The 17,456-nt window shown below is 40.1% G+C and overlaps 1 protein-coding gene across 3 annotated transcripts in view; it reads right to left on the reverse strand.

The window, feature by feature from the left end:
* Large1 (LARGE xylosyl- and glucuronyltransferase 1) overlaps positions 1-17,456 on the reverse strand; it is a 506,337-nt gene that overhangs the window by 27,492 nt on the left and 461,389 nt on the right. For all 3 annotated transcript variants that reach the window (XM_036187421.1, XM_036187422.1, XM_036187423.1), the window contains one exon: positions 9,389-9,552. In XM_036187421.1, the coding sequence (XP_036043314.1) occupies positions 9,389-9,552 (164 nt within the window). The remainder of the gene's footprint in view (positions 1-9,388; positions 9,553-17,456) is intronic.

The raw sequence follows: 17,456 nt of genomic DNA on the forward strand, positions 1-17,456 counted from the left end.
GAGCTGAAGCTTTCTGTAAGGGACCATGAGAAAATGAGCTGGCTGGTCATTGTGGTCCAGGCCAGTGTGATTCTCCTGCTGGCAGCGGGTACAGAAACTAGGCTTGGCCAGTATTACTTGGCCAATATTGTACAAGTGTGTACCAAAGCATGGGACTGCACCATACACCCAACAAATTCTATCAGTTTGTAAATCCTAAGAAACATGGAGATGAACACACACACACACACACACACACACACACACACACACACACACACGGGAAACTACTATTTGCTTATATCACTACTTTTTAAGTACTGTCCATCATCTTATGGTGTAGGATACAAAGAATAATGAACATGACTTGAAAGTATCATCACACTTCACACAGTGAGGTTGAAAAGGGCCAAATACAGAATCTAACCCACATGTTTTGCAAGTGGTACTGCAGCTGGCCTGAGTGCAGGTCTTTCTTTCCCTCCTTTATTATCTCTAAATACCTATTATCATGTCCTAGTTAGCTTCAGCTATCAACTTGAAGTAGCATAGATTCATCCAAGGGATCTCAGCTGAGGTATTGCTTAGATCAGATTGGTCTGTAGCCATGTCTGTGATGTACTATCTTGGTTCATAATTTGATGTGGGATGGCCCAGATGACTGTGAGTGGCACCATCCCTAGACATGGGATCCTGAGCTATATAAGAAAGCTAGCTGAGTGTGGGCATGTCAGTAAGACAGTGAGAAACAAGCAGGTTTCTGTTTTTAAGTTCCTGCCCTGACTTTCCTCAATGATGAACTGTGACTTGAAGTATAAGCCAAATAAATGTTTTCCCTCCCCAAGTTGCTTTTGATCAGACTGGTTTATCACAGCAACAGAAAATAAAACACATATAGAAGTTTCCAGAAGGGTACTTGGGTTTAGCCAATGGTTCCTGGCTGACAAATATGTTATAAGGGCTTCCACAGATTATGTTATTCATCCCTAAACAGAACTCTACAAGGCAATAATTTTAACCTTATTTCAAAGGAAAAAAAACCAAAATCTAAGAGATTGAGTAAAATGCCAGAATTGTCAGCAGGGGATTGAAGGAGCAGATGAGACTTGAGATAGAGCTCTTTGTTCTTAGACTTTGTGCCTTATACATAGAACGCACATTAAAATTCCAGTCACTCATGCTGTTATCAGTTCAGGAGGTTTTGAATGTACATTAGTACACAGAACTGGGCCTCCATACTCTAATGGTCATTAGGGATAATTACAGTAGTAATATCATCATTCTCAGGTAACAGATAAGAAAACTGAGCCTTTCTAAGAAGACTTGTATAGAAAATTAAACTCAAGAAGGTCAGAGTCATTGAGAACACACAGTGTCTGCCTCCTAGGACCATGTATTGTGCTATACCACTGGCGTGTGTGTAGGTCAGAGGTTGAGTGTGTTCCTCCATATTTCTCTCACCTTATTTTCTGAGAAAGGCACCCACTTCCATTAGTTATACTCTGTAAATGTCATACCCAGACAGCCATGACATGCAAGCTGCCATTCATTCCATGTTTTCTGGATGGTGCTCTCTGAGCCTCTGTATGTTGGGGTTCTTGTTCCTTCAGGTTTTGCACATTCTTCATCCACTCATGACTAACAGTCTTTAAGGAACACTCACTGCATGCCTGGTACTGCTCTTAGTACACTGACTCACATCATTCCTAGATCAATCCCAAGTCATCTTCTGCCACATCCCAGATAAGAATGTCAGGTTAGTCAACAGACAGTCCTTCTGAAATGAGGCAGTATGGTGTTGTGTGATATTTTGATTGTGTTCTGAAAATTAAAGCTTGCTTGAAGTAAGAGAGTAGAGCTAGCCACTAGCTGACTATAGAGGTTTGGAGGACAGTAGAGAGAGGAGACAGAAAGTGACTGGGAGAGGAGCTCGGCCCTTTTGGACACTGGTACAGAAGATGTAGGAAGCTTTTGGCAGCTGCTCCTGTTTCTCTTATCTTTCAGGTTCCTACCCCTGAGAAGTCGACTCCCAATTTTTTATTGACTAAGATTAATTAGATTAACACTTCATCTGGCACCCAACTTTTGGGTCATGAATTCATACCTGCCAGAGCTACATGACCTCTGGAGTCACCAGACCACTGGCTTTTCCTTTTCTTCTCTAAGGCCTCAGAGCAAGTCTTAAATTTTCCTGTTGCAGCCTCTCTACAATCAATCACTAAAGTCCTAAATTCCATGGGTGCCTGCACTCCAAATTCCACTGGAGTTAACCCCTCACCACCAGCCAGCTCTGCATTTAGGCAGGTCTGTGCTCTCACTTCCTACCGGTCACATGTCCTGCTTTCGCACATTCCCCCATGACCACAGTTCATATGGCTGGCTCTTTGGCTCCTTTTTCCTGTGGGTTGTGAGCTTTCTTTGGAACCCCTCCTCAGGCTGCTGACACATGATCAGTAGAAGCTGTCCTCAGCCAGACTGTGTGCCGCTTGTGTTCTCCACCCAGACATGCTGCGCAGCAACAGCCAGTCTTACACTTTACTTATCATCATCCGCAGATTTGGTGAGACTACTTGGAATTCTTAAAGGGAGGAATTAGTTAAAAACAGAGAGAGTTTTTTCCCCCACATTAAATAATGGGAAACACTATTACAATGGAGGAAGTTAGGTCTCTGTATGATTCTACAATGGATGGTATAAAAATGGAACAATTAAATGAGTGAATAATTAACTTAGCAGGGCTTTACATAATTTCAATTATAATCATTATCCATTTGGTAATTCTTGTTTTACCTGTAAAAAAGTGGGTTGAGATACATGCCTTAGGAAAGGTTACTAAAGAAAATAATGCAATTTTGACAGATAAGTTACAAGCTTTAGAAAAACTTACTAAAAAAGATAATAGAGATATTCAGACAAAGACAGAGGAATTTAAAGGAGAACCAAACTTACTGTTACATTATAAAATTAAAGAAGAACATCCCAAGGTTATAAAAAAAAAAAAAACCTTTATTTATCTAGTCACCTTACAGAAACAACTGCCAGATGACAGGTATCCCCAAGGCTATGTAAGAGCTAACTGGATTCCTGTGGAAACAACACATTTGAGATTTAAGAAAATGGTAATCTCATATGGTATGCATTCATCTTTTGTAAGGCAGATCTTAAATTCATAGTCATTTAGTAACAGAATTGTCCCACAAGACTGGAAAGACTTGGTTACAGCAGTATTGGGACCTGGTCTTCAAGTACAGTGGAGGACATGCTGGAAAGATGAGTCTAAGCCCATTGAACAATGGAGTAGGGCTAGAGGTATGGAGGTTTCCCAAGGCCAACTTCTTAGAGAGGGCAATTATGCTGATGTACACAGACAGTCTATATTAGATGACTACACTTTGGCTCTATGCTATGTAGCAGCTTTGAATACTTGGGACAGAGGTGAAGAAGTCAGAAAGAAGAAAACTGAGTCATTCACTAAAGTTACACAGGGTCCAAAATTATTATTTTTTTAAAAAGATTGATTTCAGCTGTAAATAGAATGATACCAAAGCCAGAAGCTAGACAAATAATAATTGAATCTTTTGGCTTGTGAAAATGCTAATTTATAATGCAAAAGAGTAATTATGCCTTTAAAGGTCTACACATTTAGATTAATATCCATAGAATAATGGATTCAAGATATAGTCAATATTGAATCTCATAACCATGACGATGCTTGGATAGGAGAGGTAATTTCCAGAGGCTTGAAGAAAAATCAAAATGTCATATATTTTAATTGGCACCTAAAAAGGGATTAACCCCCCCCCCCCCGGAATAATCCAAACAGAGGGCTGACATTTGACTAATAAATGCAGATTAACAAAAGACAGGCAAGGTAACCCTTTGCCATTGGGAAATGCATTGGGGGATCTCTCACAGGCCCCCATGTCAAATTTTGTTCAGTCATTCCCTGTCACCATGGGGGAAACTCCTCCACAGAACAATTAAAGGACCTAATGACCATTGTAAAAAAACAAAAAACAGCAACAACAACAAAAACATACTACTCTTGATGATAGAACAGCTTTAGAAGATAAAACAAAAATTTCAACAGAAACCATAAAGCAAACATTTTGGCAAACTTTTATAAATGATCAAAGATCAGAGTTAAAAATACAAATAAGTCCAACTGTTGAGAAAGAGGAAGGTCTGCAAGAGCGTGAATTGTTGAATCTAAGATTGCAAAAAGCACAGGGACAAATGAATGGAAGCACATTAATTATGAACCAAAGGCTGTGGAGCCCCCAGCTGGATCAGGCTCTTTGGATAAATGAGACAATTGAATAGCTTGATCTGCTTGGGAGGCACCCAGTCTGTGGGACCAGGACATGTCCTTAGTGCATGAGCTGGCTGTTTGAAACCTTGGGCTTACACAGGGACACTTTGCTCAGTCTGGAAGGAGGTGACAGGACCTGCCTGTACTGAATCCACCAGGTTTAAATGAATCCCCAGGGGTGCCTTGATCCTGGAGGACATGGGAATGGAGGGGAGGGGCTGGAGGGAGGGTGGGGGTGAGGGCAGGAGGGGTGAGGACAGGGGAACCCATGGCTGATGTATAAAATTTAAAACACATAATAATAAAGAAAAAAAAGAAATTGTATAAAAATAAACACTCTTTGTTCTTGCATAAAAAAATACAAATAAAATGACATTGTCCAGAGAAAAAAGTTATAAATACCATCAAAATTGATAAAGATTTGATTTGAACAAGAAAGACCTCTTGAATAGAAGAGGCAATAGTATGTCAGAGTGACCATTCAATCTAAACTAACTTCTAAGACTAATAAATGCCTTTCATTTGGTCAGATATAATTTGCCAAAAGGGAAACTCCCTAAAGTTAGGGTTGGGGCAAGGTTTTATTTTTATCTTTCCAGGAGAATAAAGGCATCCAGCTAAGGAATATGAATACCACTGGACAAGTGAGATATCTGAAGAAAAAGGACAAATCATCCAGAGAAAATGTACCAAGAAAAGAGTAATATATCACATTTCCAACAGGATAAAATTTCATAAATCTTCCCAAATGTTTGTTTCTGTTGTTCTCGACAAAAATATAATGCAAATTGTCTTTGTGGTCCCAGTTTAATTAAAAATTAAAGCTAGCTATGGAGTTGGAGTGTGGCTCTCTCCTTCTCTAAACCCAAGAACGCTTGTTAAAAGGAAAATACAAAATCTCTGTATCATGTTAGAAGAAACACCTTATATAGGACAGAAGAAAAAACAAAATTAAGGGACTATTTTATTGCCACTAACCTCATAATTCTTTGGTTTTATTTTGGCTCTAAAATTTTTCTTAAGGTATAAATATTATCTCAGAAATTATAAAATTTATATATATATATATATATATATATGTATACTATATATACATATATATTAAACTTTTTGTCATAAATTAATGGACATATAGAGTACGACCTAAAATTCTAGACAAAGGCTGATTCATCTAGCTTCCTGCACATGATTTTGGGTTTGAGTCTCAATCAGGTAACTAGCAATGAAGTTTTTATACTGTGGATGTACATAACAAATTATAGTCCTTTACCCTCTTCAAGATATGCTGTATATGCCAGTTAAAATGTTTAAGTTTTCTGCAGTGAAACATGACCATGCTTAACAGCAACCTTTAAATCCTCCAAAAGGAGGATGGGGCCCACAACGACGATTCCACCTGGATTGTGGTAATACCACTAAGCTGACAAATACCACCCAAAGATTAGCTTTGGACTACAAACTGCTCAGGACAATTTCAAGGTGGCTACCTGAGACGATCCAGCCTTACAAACTACTCTAGCTAGGAATTGGGATAAGCCCTGCACTTTGCCATTACACAGAGACTAGACAACAAATGATACAGATACCTCTCCCAGGACTTGACAATTTTCCCAATTTTTTTCAGAGACCCCTAAAGATGCTGCCATCCCCAGACAGCAGGAAGTAATTTTAAGAACATGATACCCACATTCCCAAGAGGTTGGGTGGACAGTTTTTGGTTGTTTAGTGGGTTATGGATATTTGCCATCATTTAGGGGGGTTGGTTACAAGCTGTTATTGGTAATGATCAAGAAAAAAGCTAAACAAAGGAGATTAAATTCAGGGATTTCATTCTAAGAGAAAGGGGCAGTGGCGGTATAGAAATAATAGGATAAAATGGTAGATTACTGAATCTACTTTTAAACTAATAAAAGGAACTACTACCTGGGCAGTGGTGGCACACACCTTTAATCCTAGCACTCAGGTGGCAGAGGCAGAGGCAGGCGGATTTCTGTGAGTTTGAGGCTAGCCTGGTCTACAAAGTGAGTTTCATGACAGGCTCCAAAGCTACACAGAGAAACTTTGTCTCATAAACAAAACAAAACAAAACAACAACAAAAAGCAACTACTAGTTTTAAATATTTTATATTGATATGGATTTTTGTATATTGATACAAATTTGAGGTTATTTTTGTTATACTGTATATATGTTTCTACTCTTGTTTAGGATATTTTTGTATATTGATACAAATTTAATGTTATCTTGGTTAGAGCATACTGTACATACTTTTCTATTCTTGTTCAAAGTATTATACCTATATACAGTTCATTTAAAAATACAATGTAAATTTCTAGTCCTTGAAAGTTATTATTACAAACTATTATAGATAATACAGAAATGCGTGTCAGAATTTAGCCACCTATTATAATCATGTTAGGTATGTTTTCAAGGTAAAATAGATATATTTTAGATAAAAGGTAGTCTTCAAACACTTTGGAGATATATAGAATATGGCATTTAAGACGTTTTAATAACATAAAGTTCTTTTTTTTTTATGACAATGAGACAAGTCTGCTCATGGCAGCACCAATGTACTTCAGAGAAGATGATGGGCATAGAGAAACTCCATATAGAGTTTAATTTCTTTGTTGTAAAAGTTAGCCACTGGTCAAAAAAACTGCCGTTGCCTTGACTGCTGACAGTATGCTGTCCAAATTGGACAAGGATGACACAAAAGAAAGTGACTGCCAAACTTTGCCAAGACAAAGCAGGATAATCCTTCAAAAATCCTGCTCCATAGAAAAGTCTGTCAGACATTCTTGGCCTACAGACTGAAGATGAATGCCCCTACATTACAGAGGAACCTTTGGTGACTGACCAGGCAGCCAGCTGTTTCTGTCATTTCTTATTTCTGGAAGTTGTTTGCTCTGTACTTCCTGTTTACTCAGGTAAGATATCCTCAGATCTCTGATGAGATCTTTTACTAAATTCTAAATTTACTAAATTCAGAAGAGAAACTCACAAAAGAGGTGTAAAGTGTATAAGGTTAAGAGACATAAAAAGATAGAAAGTGAATTAGGTAAAACACTTCAGACTCACCAAAGCTAGGATAGATAATGGAGTAATTTCTCTGAATTTGTCAAATGCAAACAGACTAAACATTGTTAATGTAATTCTTGCTTATGTATATTTGTATATAGTTATTGTACTTATTATATGTAGTTTTAATGTTCATTAAAACCTTCACTAGCCCAGGCTGGCCTCGAACTTACAGAAATCCGCCTGCCTCTGCTTCCTGAATGCTGATTAAAGGCGTGCGCCACCATTGCCCGGCAAAACCTTCACTTTTTATTTAGACAAAAAGGGGGATATGTTGTATAATATTTTGATTGTGTTCTGACAAATAGAGCTTGCTTGGAGTCAGAGGGCAGAGCTAGCCACTAGCTGACCACAGAGGTTTTGTGGACTGTAGAGAGAGGAGACAGGAAGTGGTAAGATGAGGCTGAAAGAGGAGCTTGGTCTTTTGGATGGAGAAATGGAAGAAGTAGGAAGCTACTGGTTCTCTGATCTTCAGGTCCTTACCTCAATTTCTGAATTGTGATTTTTTATTCATTAAGATTAATTACATTAATGCTTCAGTGTGGCACAAAGGATAAGGGCAGCCACTGAGGGGCATATGTAATTTAAAGAGGAAGTTGCTTAGCCAGTTTGAGAATCAGCTATGTAAAATGGCAAGGTAGAGGAAAGCTGCTTATTTCTAAGGCAGTGACCTCAAGGCTTCAAATCCAATCATCTCCTATAGCCAGTAAAGCTTGAAAAATTAAAAGCAACAGCTGGAAAGATGGATGACTCAGCAATTAAGAGTATGCACTACTTTTGCAAAGACCCAGTGGCCACATCAAGCAGCTCACAAACATGTATAACTCAGCTATAGGTGATCCAACACCTCTTCTGGCCTCTGAAGGCACTGTACTCAACTAAAATTCTTTGTGTAGCTACACTTTTCTTCTGTTAGGTTGTTCCTTCCCACCATAGGCTCTTTGGACTCGCTAGTTCATCTGTCTGATTGAACTGTCTGTTGCTAGTTCTACATCTCTACAGGTATGTCCCTGTCTTAGAAAGATTTTTTTCCTAATGACATTATCTAAAGAAGATCCCAACCTGACTGGCACTATCTGTCCCATCCCTTCAAAGCCCTTATTGCAGAGATATATATACATATATTTGTTTATGGATATCTATATTCCTGATCATGGGTCATATACTCCAAACTTAAAACAATGCGAAGACAAAGATTCTGTCTTAATTGATTTGCTATGGAGCCTGGGTATGAATTTGTTTCAAAAGCTCCCATTGTGACTCAATTTGTCCCTTGTCATAGTTGAGAACTAGCCTACTAGATTGTAACTGAGAAAGGGCCAGCATAATAGCAGTGCCACTGGGAAATGCCCAGTGAAGGACTGTTACATCAGGACACGTGTGAGGAAAAGAAATGACTCTCGTTTTGCTGGGGCCACAGTAGTGGACTGAATAAGAATGATGCCCATAGGCGCACATATTTGAATGATTAGTCACCACGGAGTGGCACTTGTTTAAGGATTAGGAGGTGTGTCCTTGTTTAAAAAGAAGTGTGCTGCTAGGTGGGAGCTTTGAGGTTTCAAAAATTCACACCAAACCCAGTATCTCTCTCATTCTGCCTTCCTGCCTGCAGATCAGGATGCAAGTTCTCAGTTCTAAGCCTACGTTCCTGCCACCATGATGATCATAGATTAACCTTCTGAAATTGTAAGCAAGCCACCAATTAAATGCTTTCTTTTGAAAGAGTTGCCTTGATTATGGTATCTCTTTACAGAGGCAATAGAGCAGTAACTACGACAGCCAGTGAGGTTCCAATGTATAGCCTCTTCAGTAGGGCTTTACTCCTCCTTGCTAGCCTCAAGCAACACCAGCAACAAAAAGAGGAAACCGCTGCTATGCAGCACTAGGGATGGGACTAAGATTAACTTTAACTGAACTTCATATTCCAAGATTAGGAGACCATCTCCCACCCTGTTGTTCCATGGGGGAAAGAGTAACAGTTATGGGGTCTGTGTGGTGGGTGAGGTCATTGATCATACCTGTCCATGGAGAGCTGAGCAACCAGGGTAACGTCCGTGTTGTCAGCAGCAGGCTCGAACTCATAGTGCAGGAAGAACAGGTGGGTTCGGTGGACAGTGAAGCGTTCTCGCCGGAACTCATAACACAAGTCATCCTCATCCAGCTCTGACAGCTGCTTCTGAAGCTTCAAAGGAAGAGAAAGGCTTGGCGACAGGAGGAAAGGTAGCCCTGAAGCCTGCCTGCAGTTGTCTGTCATGTTGGTAGTTTAACGGAAAAGACTCCCATTTCACTTCCTGATCCATTCCTCTAACATCAGAGGTAATCACAAAAGAAGGTACCTTCTCCATATGAGAGATGAGCCTCCTTGTGGCCAAGAGCCATGGTGAAGCTCACTGATAAACAGACCCCACACAAATCCTTAAAAAAAAAAAAAAAAAAAAAAAAAAAAAAGCAGAGGACTTTCCTGGGCAAGTCAAAAGGTGGCTTCAATTAACCCTAAGAAGATACAAGAAGATACTTGTGGATGAGGAAATCCCAAGTGGGAAGGTTTCTGAGTGACCTGATGCCTTTGTCTTCCTGGAGCTACACACTTCAATCTTTGGGTCAGGTACAGGAGAGAATAACCAAGCAAATGCATTAATATCACAAAACTCTTTCTTTTTTTTTTTTTTTAACCTAAATTTAGTCAGGACAGTCTCTTTATTTTTTACCTTTTCTAATGCTATAAAAGTCTGTCTTCATTAACAGGAAAGTATATTTAGTTCTATTCCTCTTTCCTAGCTCACCTAGTGAAAAGAGTAGTCTAACCTGCTAAAAAGGAGCTCAGACTTTGAATGGCTACAGGTTAAACCCCACAGTAATACTACCATGCAAATGGTATGCTTAACAGACTGAAAAGTTGAAATCTCAAACTACCTGGCAAAACACTAACTACAGTGATGGAAAGGAATTAGTATATGTGGGCAGGGTGGGGTGAATGGCCTGGAAAAAGACAAAAGAGCTACTGGGGTACTGGGAATGATGTACATTGACCTACTTGACCCACTGTGATTGTGATGCTCACCTGAGTGCACACATTTGTGAGTGCTCTGCAAGCTTGGCTTTGGGAAGAAAAGACTTAATACATACAGTTTGTATTTCAATAAAATTAAACTTAAAAAATAATAATTTCCAAAGGGTTGCACAACTGGCTCTGCTTTTTGTCTTCAGCCTTTTCTAACACACAATATCATACATTTGAATATAGATTAAAGTTTACATGGCTGGACTTACTTGCCTGTCTAAAAATAATAGACTGGCTTTCCAAAAAATGTGTCTTTTTAAAATCTCAAAACTGATAGCATAATTCACAAGAAACCACATTGACCTGCTTCTCTCAGTATCATGCTTCATCACTGAGTCCACTGTCATGATCCATCATGCCACTGTATTATTTCTCAAGAGAGTAGCAGGCACACAAGGATAGCTTTCTTCCTTTCCTCATTCCCCTCTCCAGCATGGCCTTACTCTGTACAGTAGGTGTACTAAAGCTGTGAGTCTGTTTCTCTGTCCTTGAATTCTAGGCAGAACCTGGGACAAGCTTTTGTTGCTAGAATTCAGAGGAAGCAATATCCTCCTATTATGAGGATAGACTCCAAGAAGCATTGTGTGGTTCTCTACTATAGCTGGAAGCCAATGCTCAGGTTAGCCTGATGGGAGAGGACAGACACCATGTGAGCAAACCCAGCTAATCTCAACAGAGCTGTTCTAACAAATACTTCTTGTAGACCACTGAAATACAGGTTGTGAAAAATAGGTAACAAATAGTGTGGTATTATCACTTAATGGGGGGCCTGACCAATCTAAGGACAGTTCAGCTAATATTCCTATTTGGTAAATGCTCATAGGTTCCCCAGGTGGCCTTGTACAACCCAGATGCAGCCACATATTTCCAAATGCTCAGTGGGCAGTCAGCTGAGATCTAATGACCCAAGATACTTCTGGCCACCTAACTAATGTAAGATCAGGAGGTAGAATGGAATTCTCACTTCATCAATGAGTCTATGTACCACATGACCCCTTCTGATATGCAAAATTAGATGTAGATATCTCTGGTGACAAGCACAGACAGCTGTCTTACCCATAACCTAATCCTATGCAGGATCTCCATTAGTGCTTCTCAGACTTGATTTCCCCTACCTTTCTGTGACTTCTTTGGGCATAGCATTTTTCCCTCTTGGCAAAGCCCTTTCTCATTGGACTCTCTTCTACACTCTATTTTACTTTCAAGGTGGCATAAATGTTCCTTTTTTGTAGGACCACTGAAGGCCCTTCAGGACAGCTGTTCTGTTTCTCTCTAGACTTGAATAGTTGCTCCCAAACTCCATTAAGTATTTGTCAATTTGAACTGCATTTAAAGGCATCCCTTACAACATAACAAAATGTTCAATAGCTACAGGTTGCATAAATGAAAAAGATTTGCTGAGCACAAAATGAACACCATCACTGTGATGGCCTGCCCTACAATTTTCCTTTGTTTCCTCTAATTATATTCATAAAGCAATCAATTAGTTTATTGTTAAGCCTATTATTTTCACTTTCTGCATTCTGAACAAGTTTTAGAGAGTAAGCAGATGAATAGCAGGTGATCAATTGCACAGGTACCCATCCTCTTCTGGACACTCTTGGGGAGATCCTTGTGAACCTCACCTAACAGCTGAGAGAGCAGTTTCAAATTTGTGAAGTCTCTTAGGCAGGTCACACACACCTGGGTCCATGTGTATCCACTCTCTAGGAAAGATGTTAATTTGGTCTCAGGTGAAGATTCTGATACAGTACAGAGACTATGGTCACTGACTGGATTCCTCCACCTCAAGGTGAGTGGGTGGCTTCTTATTAACTTTTCTGAACTCAAGTATAAGTTCAGGAGGCAGCAAAGGCAACTACAGGGTATGGTGGTGGGAGATGCTACTTATGCAAAGTGCAGGGCTTGGAGTGAGGGGGTGATTCATTCAACATCACCTGTTAACACCATTAGGAATGAAGCTAAGCCCCTGAAGACAACTTAAGTTAAGAGCCTAGGTTAGGGAGAAGGTTCAGGAGTTAGTTGAGTCAGGGCATCTGTTCTCCTGATTTTTTTTTTTTTTTTTTTAGTGTGTGTGTGTGTGTGTGTGTGTGTGTGTGTGTGTGTGTGTGTGTGTACGTGCGCGCGCACACATGTAGAAGATATCCTCCATGATTTTTGAGGTAAGGTCTGGTGTTTGCTGATTTTAAAAGGCAGATTAGCAAGTAAGCTATTGGCTAGTTTCTGCCTCCTTAGCACTATGATTAAAAGTGTATGCCACACACTTGGCTTTTTACATGGCTACTGAACCAAACTCAGATCATCATGCTTGTATTACAAGCACCCAAAGAACTCTTTTTCTGTCCCACTAGCTCCCAAATAATGACACAGAGACTTAATATTATTTATGAAAGCTCAGTCTTAGCTTAGGCTTGTCCCACTAGCTTTTATAACTTAAATTAACCTACTTTTATTAATTTATGTTTTACCATGTGTTTTTTTTTTTTTTTTTTTTACCTTTCTTTCATTCTGTATGTCCAACTCCCTCCATGTCTGGTTGACATCTTCTCTGCAACTCTATTATCTCCTTCTTCCTCTCTCTCTGCTTGGAAGTCCCACCTATGCCTTCTGCCTAGCTATTGGCTATTCAGCTCTCTATTAAACCAATCATAGCAATACATCTTCATACAGTGTTCAAATATCCCAAAACAGAGGCATCTCCCCAGCCTGGTTTTCTTGATTAGTTTTAAATTAAAATTTTTATTTTATTTTTTGAAGTGTATAATTATTTGCCTGGATGTATATCTTTGCATCACATGCATGCTTAGTGCCTGTGGAGACAAGGAGAGGGCACTGGAACTGGAATTGCCGAAGACTGTGAAGTACCATGTGGGAACTGGTAACTAAACTTTGGTCCTCGGGAAGAACTTCCATTTTTCTTAACAACTGAGGCCATCTCTCCAATCCTTCTTCCTGATTCTTGAATGACAAAAATCTCGAAAAAACAAAAACAAAACTAAACTAAACCAGAATATGCCTAGAAACCATTATGTTATCTCCCAGGAGGAAACTTTATCAACTAATGCCTTCCTTCCCTCCCTCCCTATTCCACACTGTAGTTGAACAGAGTTCCATTCAGAAAGGAAACATTTGCAAACTCTTTGAAAGAGTGGGTTTGGCTTTCTCCTTCCTTGGTTTTACTTTGTGGCTTTAATGTGCTGACAAAGGCATATAACTTCTGCTGTTGTGGAGGGAAAGGAGGGGTATGTTTGTATGTTTGTATGTGAGGTTGTGGAGACACACATCTTCCTTTGATGACTTTTCAAACAAGTGTCTTACTCTATGTGGCAAGGTTATTAGTGACAAGGCCATGTTATGTATGGGGGTTTCACTTCTCTTTACCAAGAGAAAAGAATTATCAAGTTAATGGTTCTAGAAGATACTTTCTAAAACACCCATAGAATGAATTCTAAAGGCAAGAGCTGTACCCTATTCAAATTAGAACCCCTAAACCCAGGACAACCAAAGCACTTTATAAGGTAGACAAGCCTTTGTTGGTATCAATGACTACTCATTCTAAAAAGGGAGTGGCCATCAATGAAAGTGCCCCCCAAACTACCAAGGTGAAGCTACCAAGGGAGGGCTGGTTTGTAGTTATGGAGTATACATGTACTCTTTTATGAAATTCATGGTATCAGTGGTTTGTGATTCATCTTGCTGCCACACAGGTATGCTAAGACACCTCTGCCTGTGAGACTCCAGGGTACTCAGATGTCAACTGAGTATTAATATTACCTTTACTATCATTACCGTGGGATGTACCTACACTGATGTGGATAGAGCACCAGCTCAGTGCTGTGTGTTGGGTGCCAAGCTAATGTCTCTGGGTGCACTCCCTGACATTTTAAATCCCTTAGCACACATCTCTTATTCAAAGGAGAAAACTAAGGCTCCCTCTTTGGACCTTCAGCCAGGAACACTTCACACTACACAATCACTTCTTCCCGAGAATGGATGTAAGCTTTAAATGGTATGGCAGAAAACATAATATGCCTTGAACAAAGCCTGCTCCTGAGGCACAGGGGCCTAGACAGGAGCCCTTAAGACCCAAGATCCTGATGTTCCGGCTCTTTTGGTTCCTTGTAATCCTGGATGTTAGATGGTAGATGGAGCAGAGTTCTCCAGAGAACATCCCTGAACTGCACTTCACATTTCCTGGATCCTGTAACCTATCCCTTCACTTGTTGTAAGTAAAACCCCCAAATAAACCTCTCTTTTAACTACATGGAGTTGCCTTAATACTTCCACCAGTAAGGGTTTGTTTCCTGGATATGCCTGAGGAATAGGTGGCAATGGAAGACGGAGATAGATGGTAAGGTACAGAATTCTCATCTCCATCCCTACTCTAGATAAGGAACTATAGATAGCCATGCATATTAGGAATCACTGCATTATATTGCATTATGTAGATGAATTCACTGGTTCCATAGACAGATGCCCAGACTAACTTTTGGGCAGTAGTGGTTGTGTCTCACCAGCTGCTGTCACTCAATATTCTTGGTGGAGCCTCTTTTCTTCTTAAACCTGACTGTTTTGACATATAGGCAGTCCCTTGGCTGGAGACTCTGATCCTTATAACCCAGTTCATTGCTACTAAGGCAAACTCCTTGTGCTGGCTAGTTTTATATCAACTTGACACAAGGTAGAGTCATTTGAGATGAGGGAATTTCATTTGAGAAAGTGCCTTCATAAGATCAGGTTGTGGGTAAAACTGTAGGGCATTTTCTTAATTAGTGTTGGATGGGGGAGGGCTGCCACCTCTGGGCTAGTGGTTCTGGGTTCTGTAAGAAAACAGGATGAGGAAGCCATGGGGAGAAAACCAGTAAGAAGCACCCCTCCATGGCCTCTGCATTAGTTCCTACCCTGAGGTTCCTATCCTACTTGATTTTTACCCTGGTTTTGATAATGAACAGTGAATGATATGGAAGTATAAGGCAAATATACTCTTTCCTCCCTAAGTTGCTTTACTAAGACATCCTTAACTAATATTCTTGTTGTTGTTGTTGTTGTTGTTGTTCTTCTTCTTCTTCTTCTTATTCTTATTCTTATTCTTATTCTTCTTCTTATTATTATTATAATTATGCTTCAGCATCAGGAAGAACCAAATGGCCCATACTTCCTGCTGTGAATATCTTACTCAGGAGGATTGCAAAAGTGGCACAACTTGTACGTATGCTTTATAGACAGATTTCCAAGGGACTCCATGGGTTTGTTTCTCAGCCATCTCCCCAGTAGAAGTATTAATTAAACCTGATGCCTATTCAGAAAATGACAGTCACCTTCAGACAAAAGTTAAATCCCAATGCATGCAGTGTTCCCGAAAGCAAGACCTTCTCTTTGGATGTTGTGCTAGGAAACACTCAGAAAGACATCCCTGTCCCCATTGATCAGATGGTAAATCCAGGGGCTAAGAGTATTTATGGGATTTTGCTGAGGTCATGTGTCTATTAAATCAAGGTTTCTAATCTGTATAGGCTTCACACACTCATCATCACCATCACTCACTACCACCACTGAAGAAACAGCTGAACGGGCATGAAAATGGCATCTTTTATAACCTGTGTCTGCCTGATCTTCACTGCTTCTTTCCATATAGTCCACACTGTAGACTCTACATTCCTACTTATCCAGCCTTCAGATCTAAGCTCCTGGCTATATCTTGAGCTGCAGGCCTGCAATCCTAACACTTGGGGGAGCAGAAGGATCACAAGTTTAGTTCTAGCCTGGACTATGGAGTGAGCATGAGGACAGTCTGGAAAACTTAGCAAAACTTTATATCTTAAAATTAAAGCCAAACTTAGAAAAACAAAAAGATTAGGGGTGTAGTCATAGAGTGTCTGCCTATCAGGCATGACACTTTATGTTCAATTCCAAATATTGGAGGAAACTACATTGAAAAAAAAAATCTTCCTTCAGTATGTATCTCTCCCTGAAATTCTCTCTTGGTCATGTGACTAAGTGTACTCTTTCCCACTGTACTCTCAGAGCACTACCACCATGCAGGCACTTGCCACCCTATGATACCTTCATGCCTGTCTGCATTCCCTAGGAGACAAGTACTGTGAAATCTTAAAAGCATCTTGTCCCATCACCAGCCCTGTATCTGGCAGTTCAGTGAGCATCTGCTGGGTGGAGGATTAAGTCTTGAGGCTTGTATTGTCAGCCATGGAACCCGTTCCCGTCAGAGTCAAGTAAAGTAGGTCTTGACTGCTTCCTTCAGACTCACAGCCATCTGTGCACTGTGCCAGCTCTGATGGCCTCTTCCTAGAGTTCAAAGCATCAGCTTTGGACAGGACCCTGGATTTGACTCTATCTGTTTACCTTTGTTTTTACCTCACCTTTGCCATAGAGCTAGGCCACTAGGAGTGCAATGTCCACAGACTGTCTATCTCCGCATGTAGCCTCTATCTCTGCTGGATGATTCAGCCAGCAATTTAGCCAACAAATGTATCTGTAAGGCAAGGTACAGGACCCTGCTGCCTGCATGAGTGCTAGCTATACCTTTTCCTCTGTCTTTAAGATTCTACAAATCATTCCAGCTGAGCTCTATTTTCCTGCTCTTGGCCAAGTTCAACCCCATTATCATCTTTTTACCTGGACTGGAAAAAAGTCTCTGAATGGCTTTCCTGTGTCTAGTCTTGTCTCTTTTATTTTGTTTTCTGCATTGACTTCTCTCAAATGTAAATGTGACCATGTCTATAAAATCAACAGGCTCTAGCCCAAACTCCCAACCCAGCCAAAGCCCTTCTGCTGCAGCTTGCAGTATGAAATACTATCAAACAGAAGACGCCCTCACACTGTTTTCTGCCCCAGCCTCTTCATTTGTCTGCCTTTCCTTTTACCTAAAGCTTTATTCTCTCCATAATTGTTTACTAGGTTCATTCTGTGAGCATTTACTATGTGCCTGTTTCTGTTCTAGGAGTGGATTGGATAGGAGAATGGTTCAAAGTCTCCAACCTAGAAGCCTTCTATTTTGGGTGGGTGGA

Source organism: Onychomys torridus, chromosome 5, assembly GCF_903995425.1.
Source record: "Onychomys torridus chromosome 5, mOncTor1.1, whole genome shotgun sequence".
Lineage (NCBI taxonomy): Eukaryota > Metazoa > Chordata > Mammalia > Rodentia > Cricetidae > Onychomys > Onychomys torridus.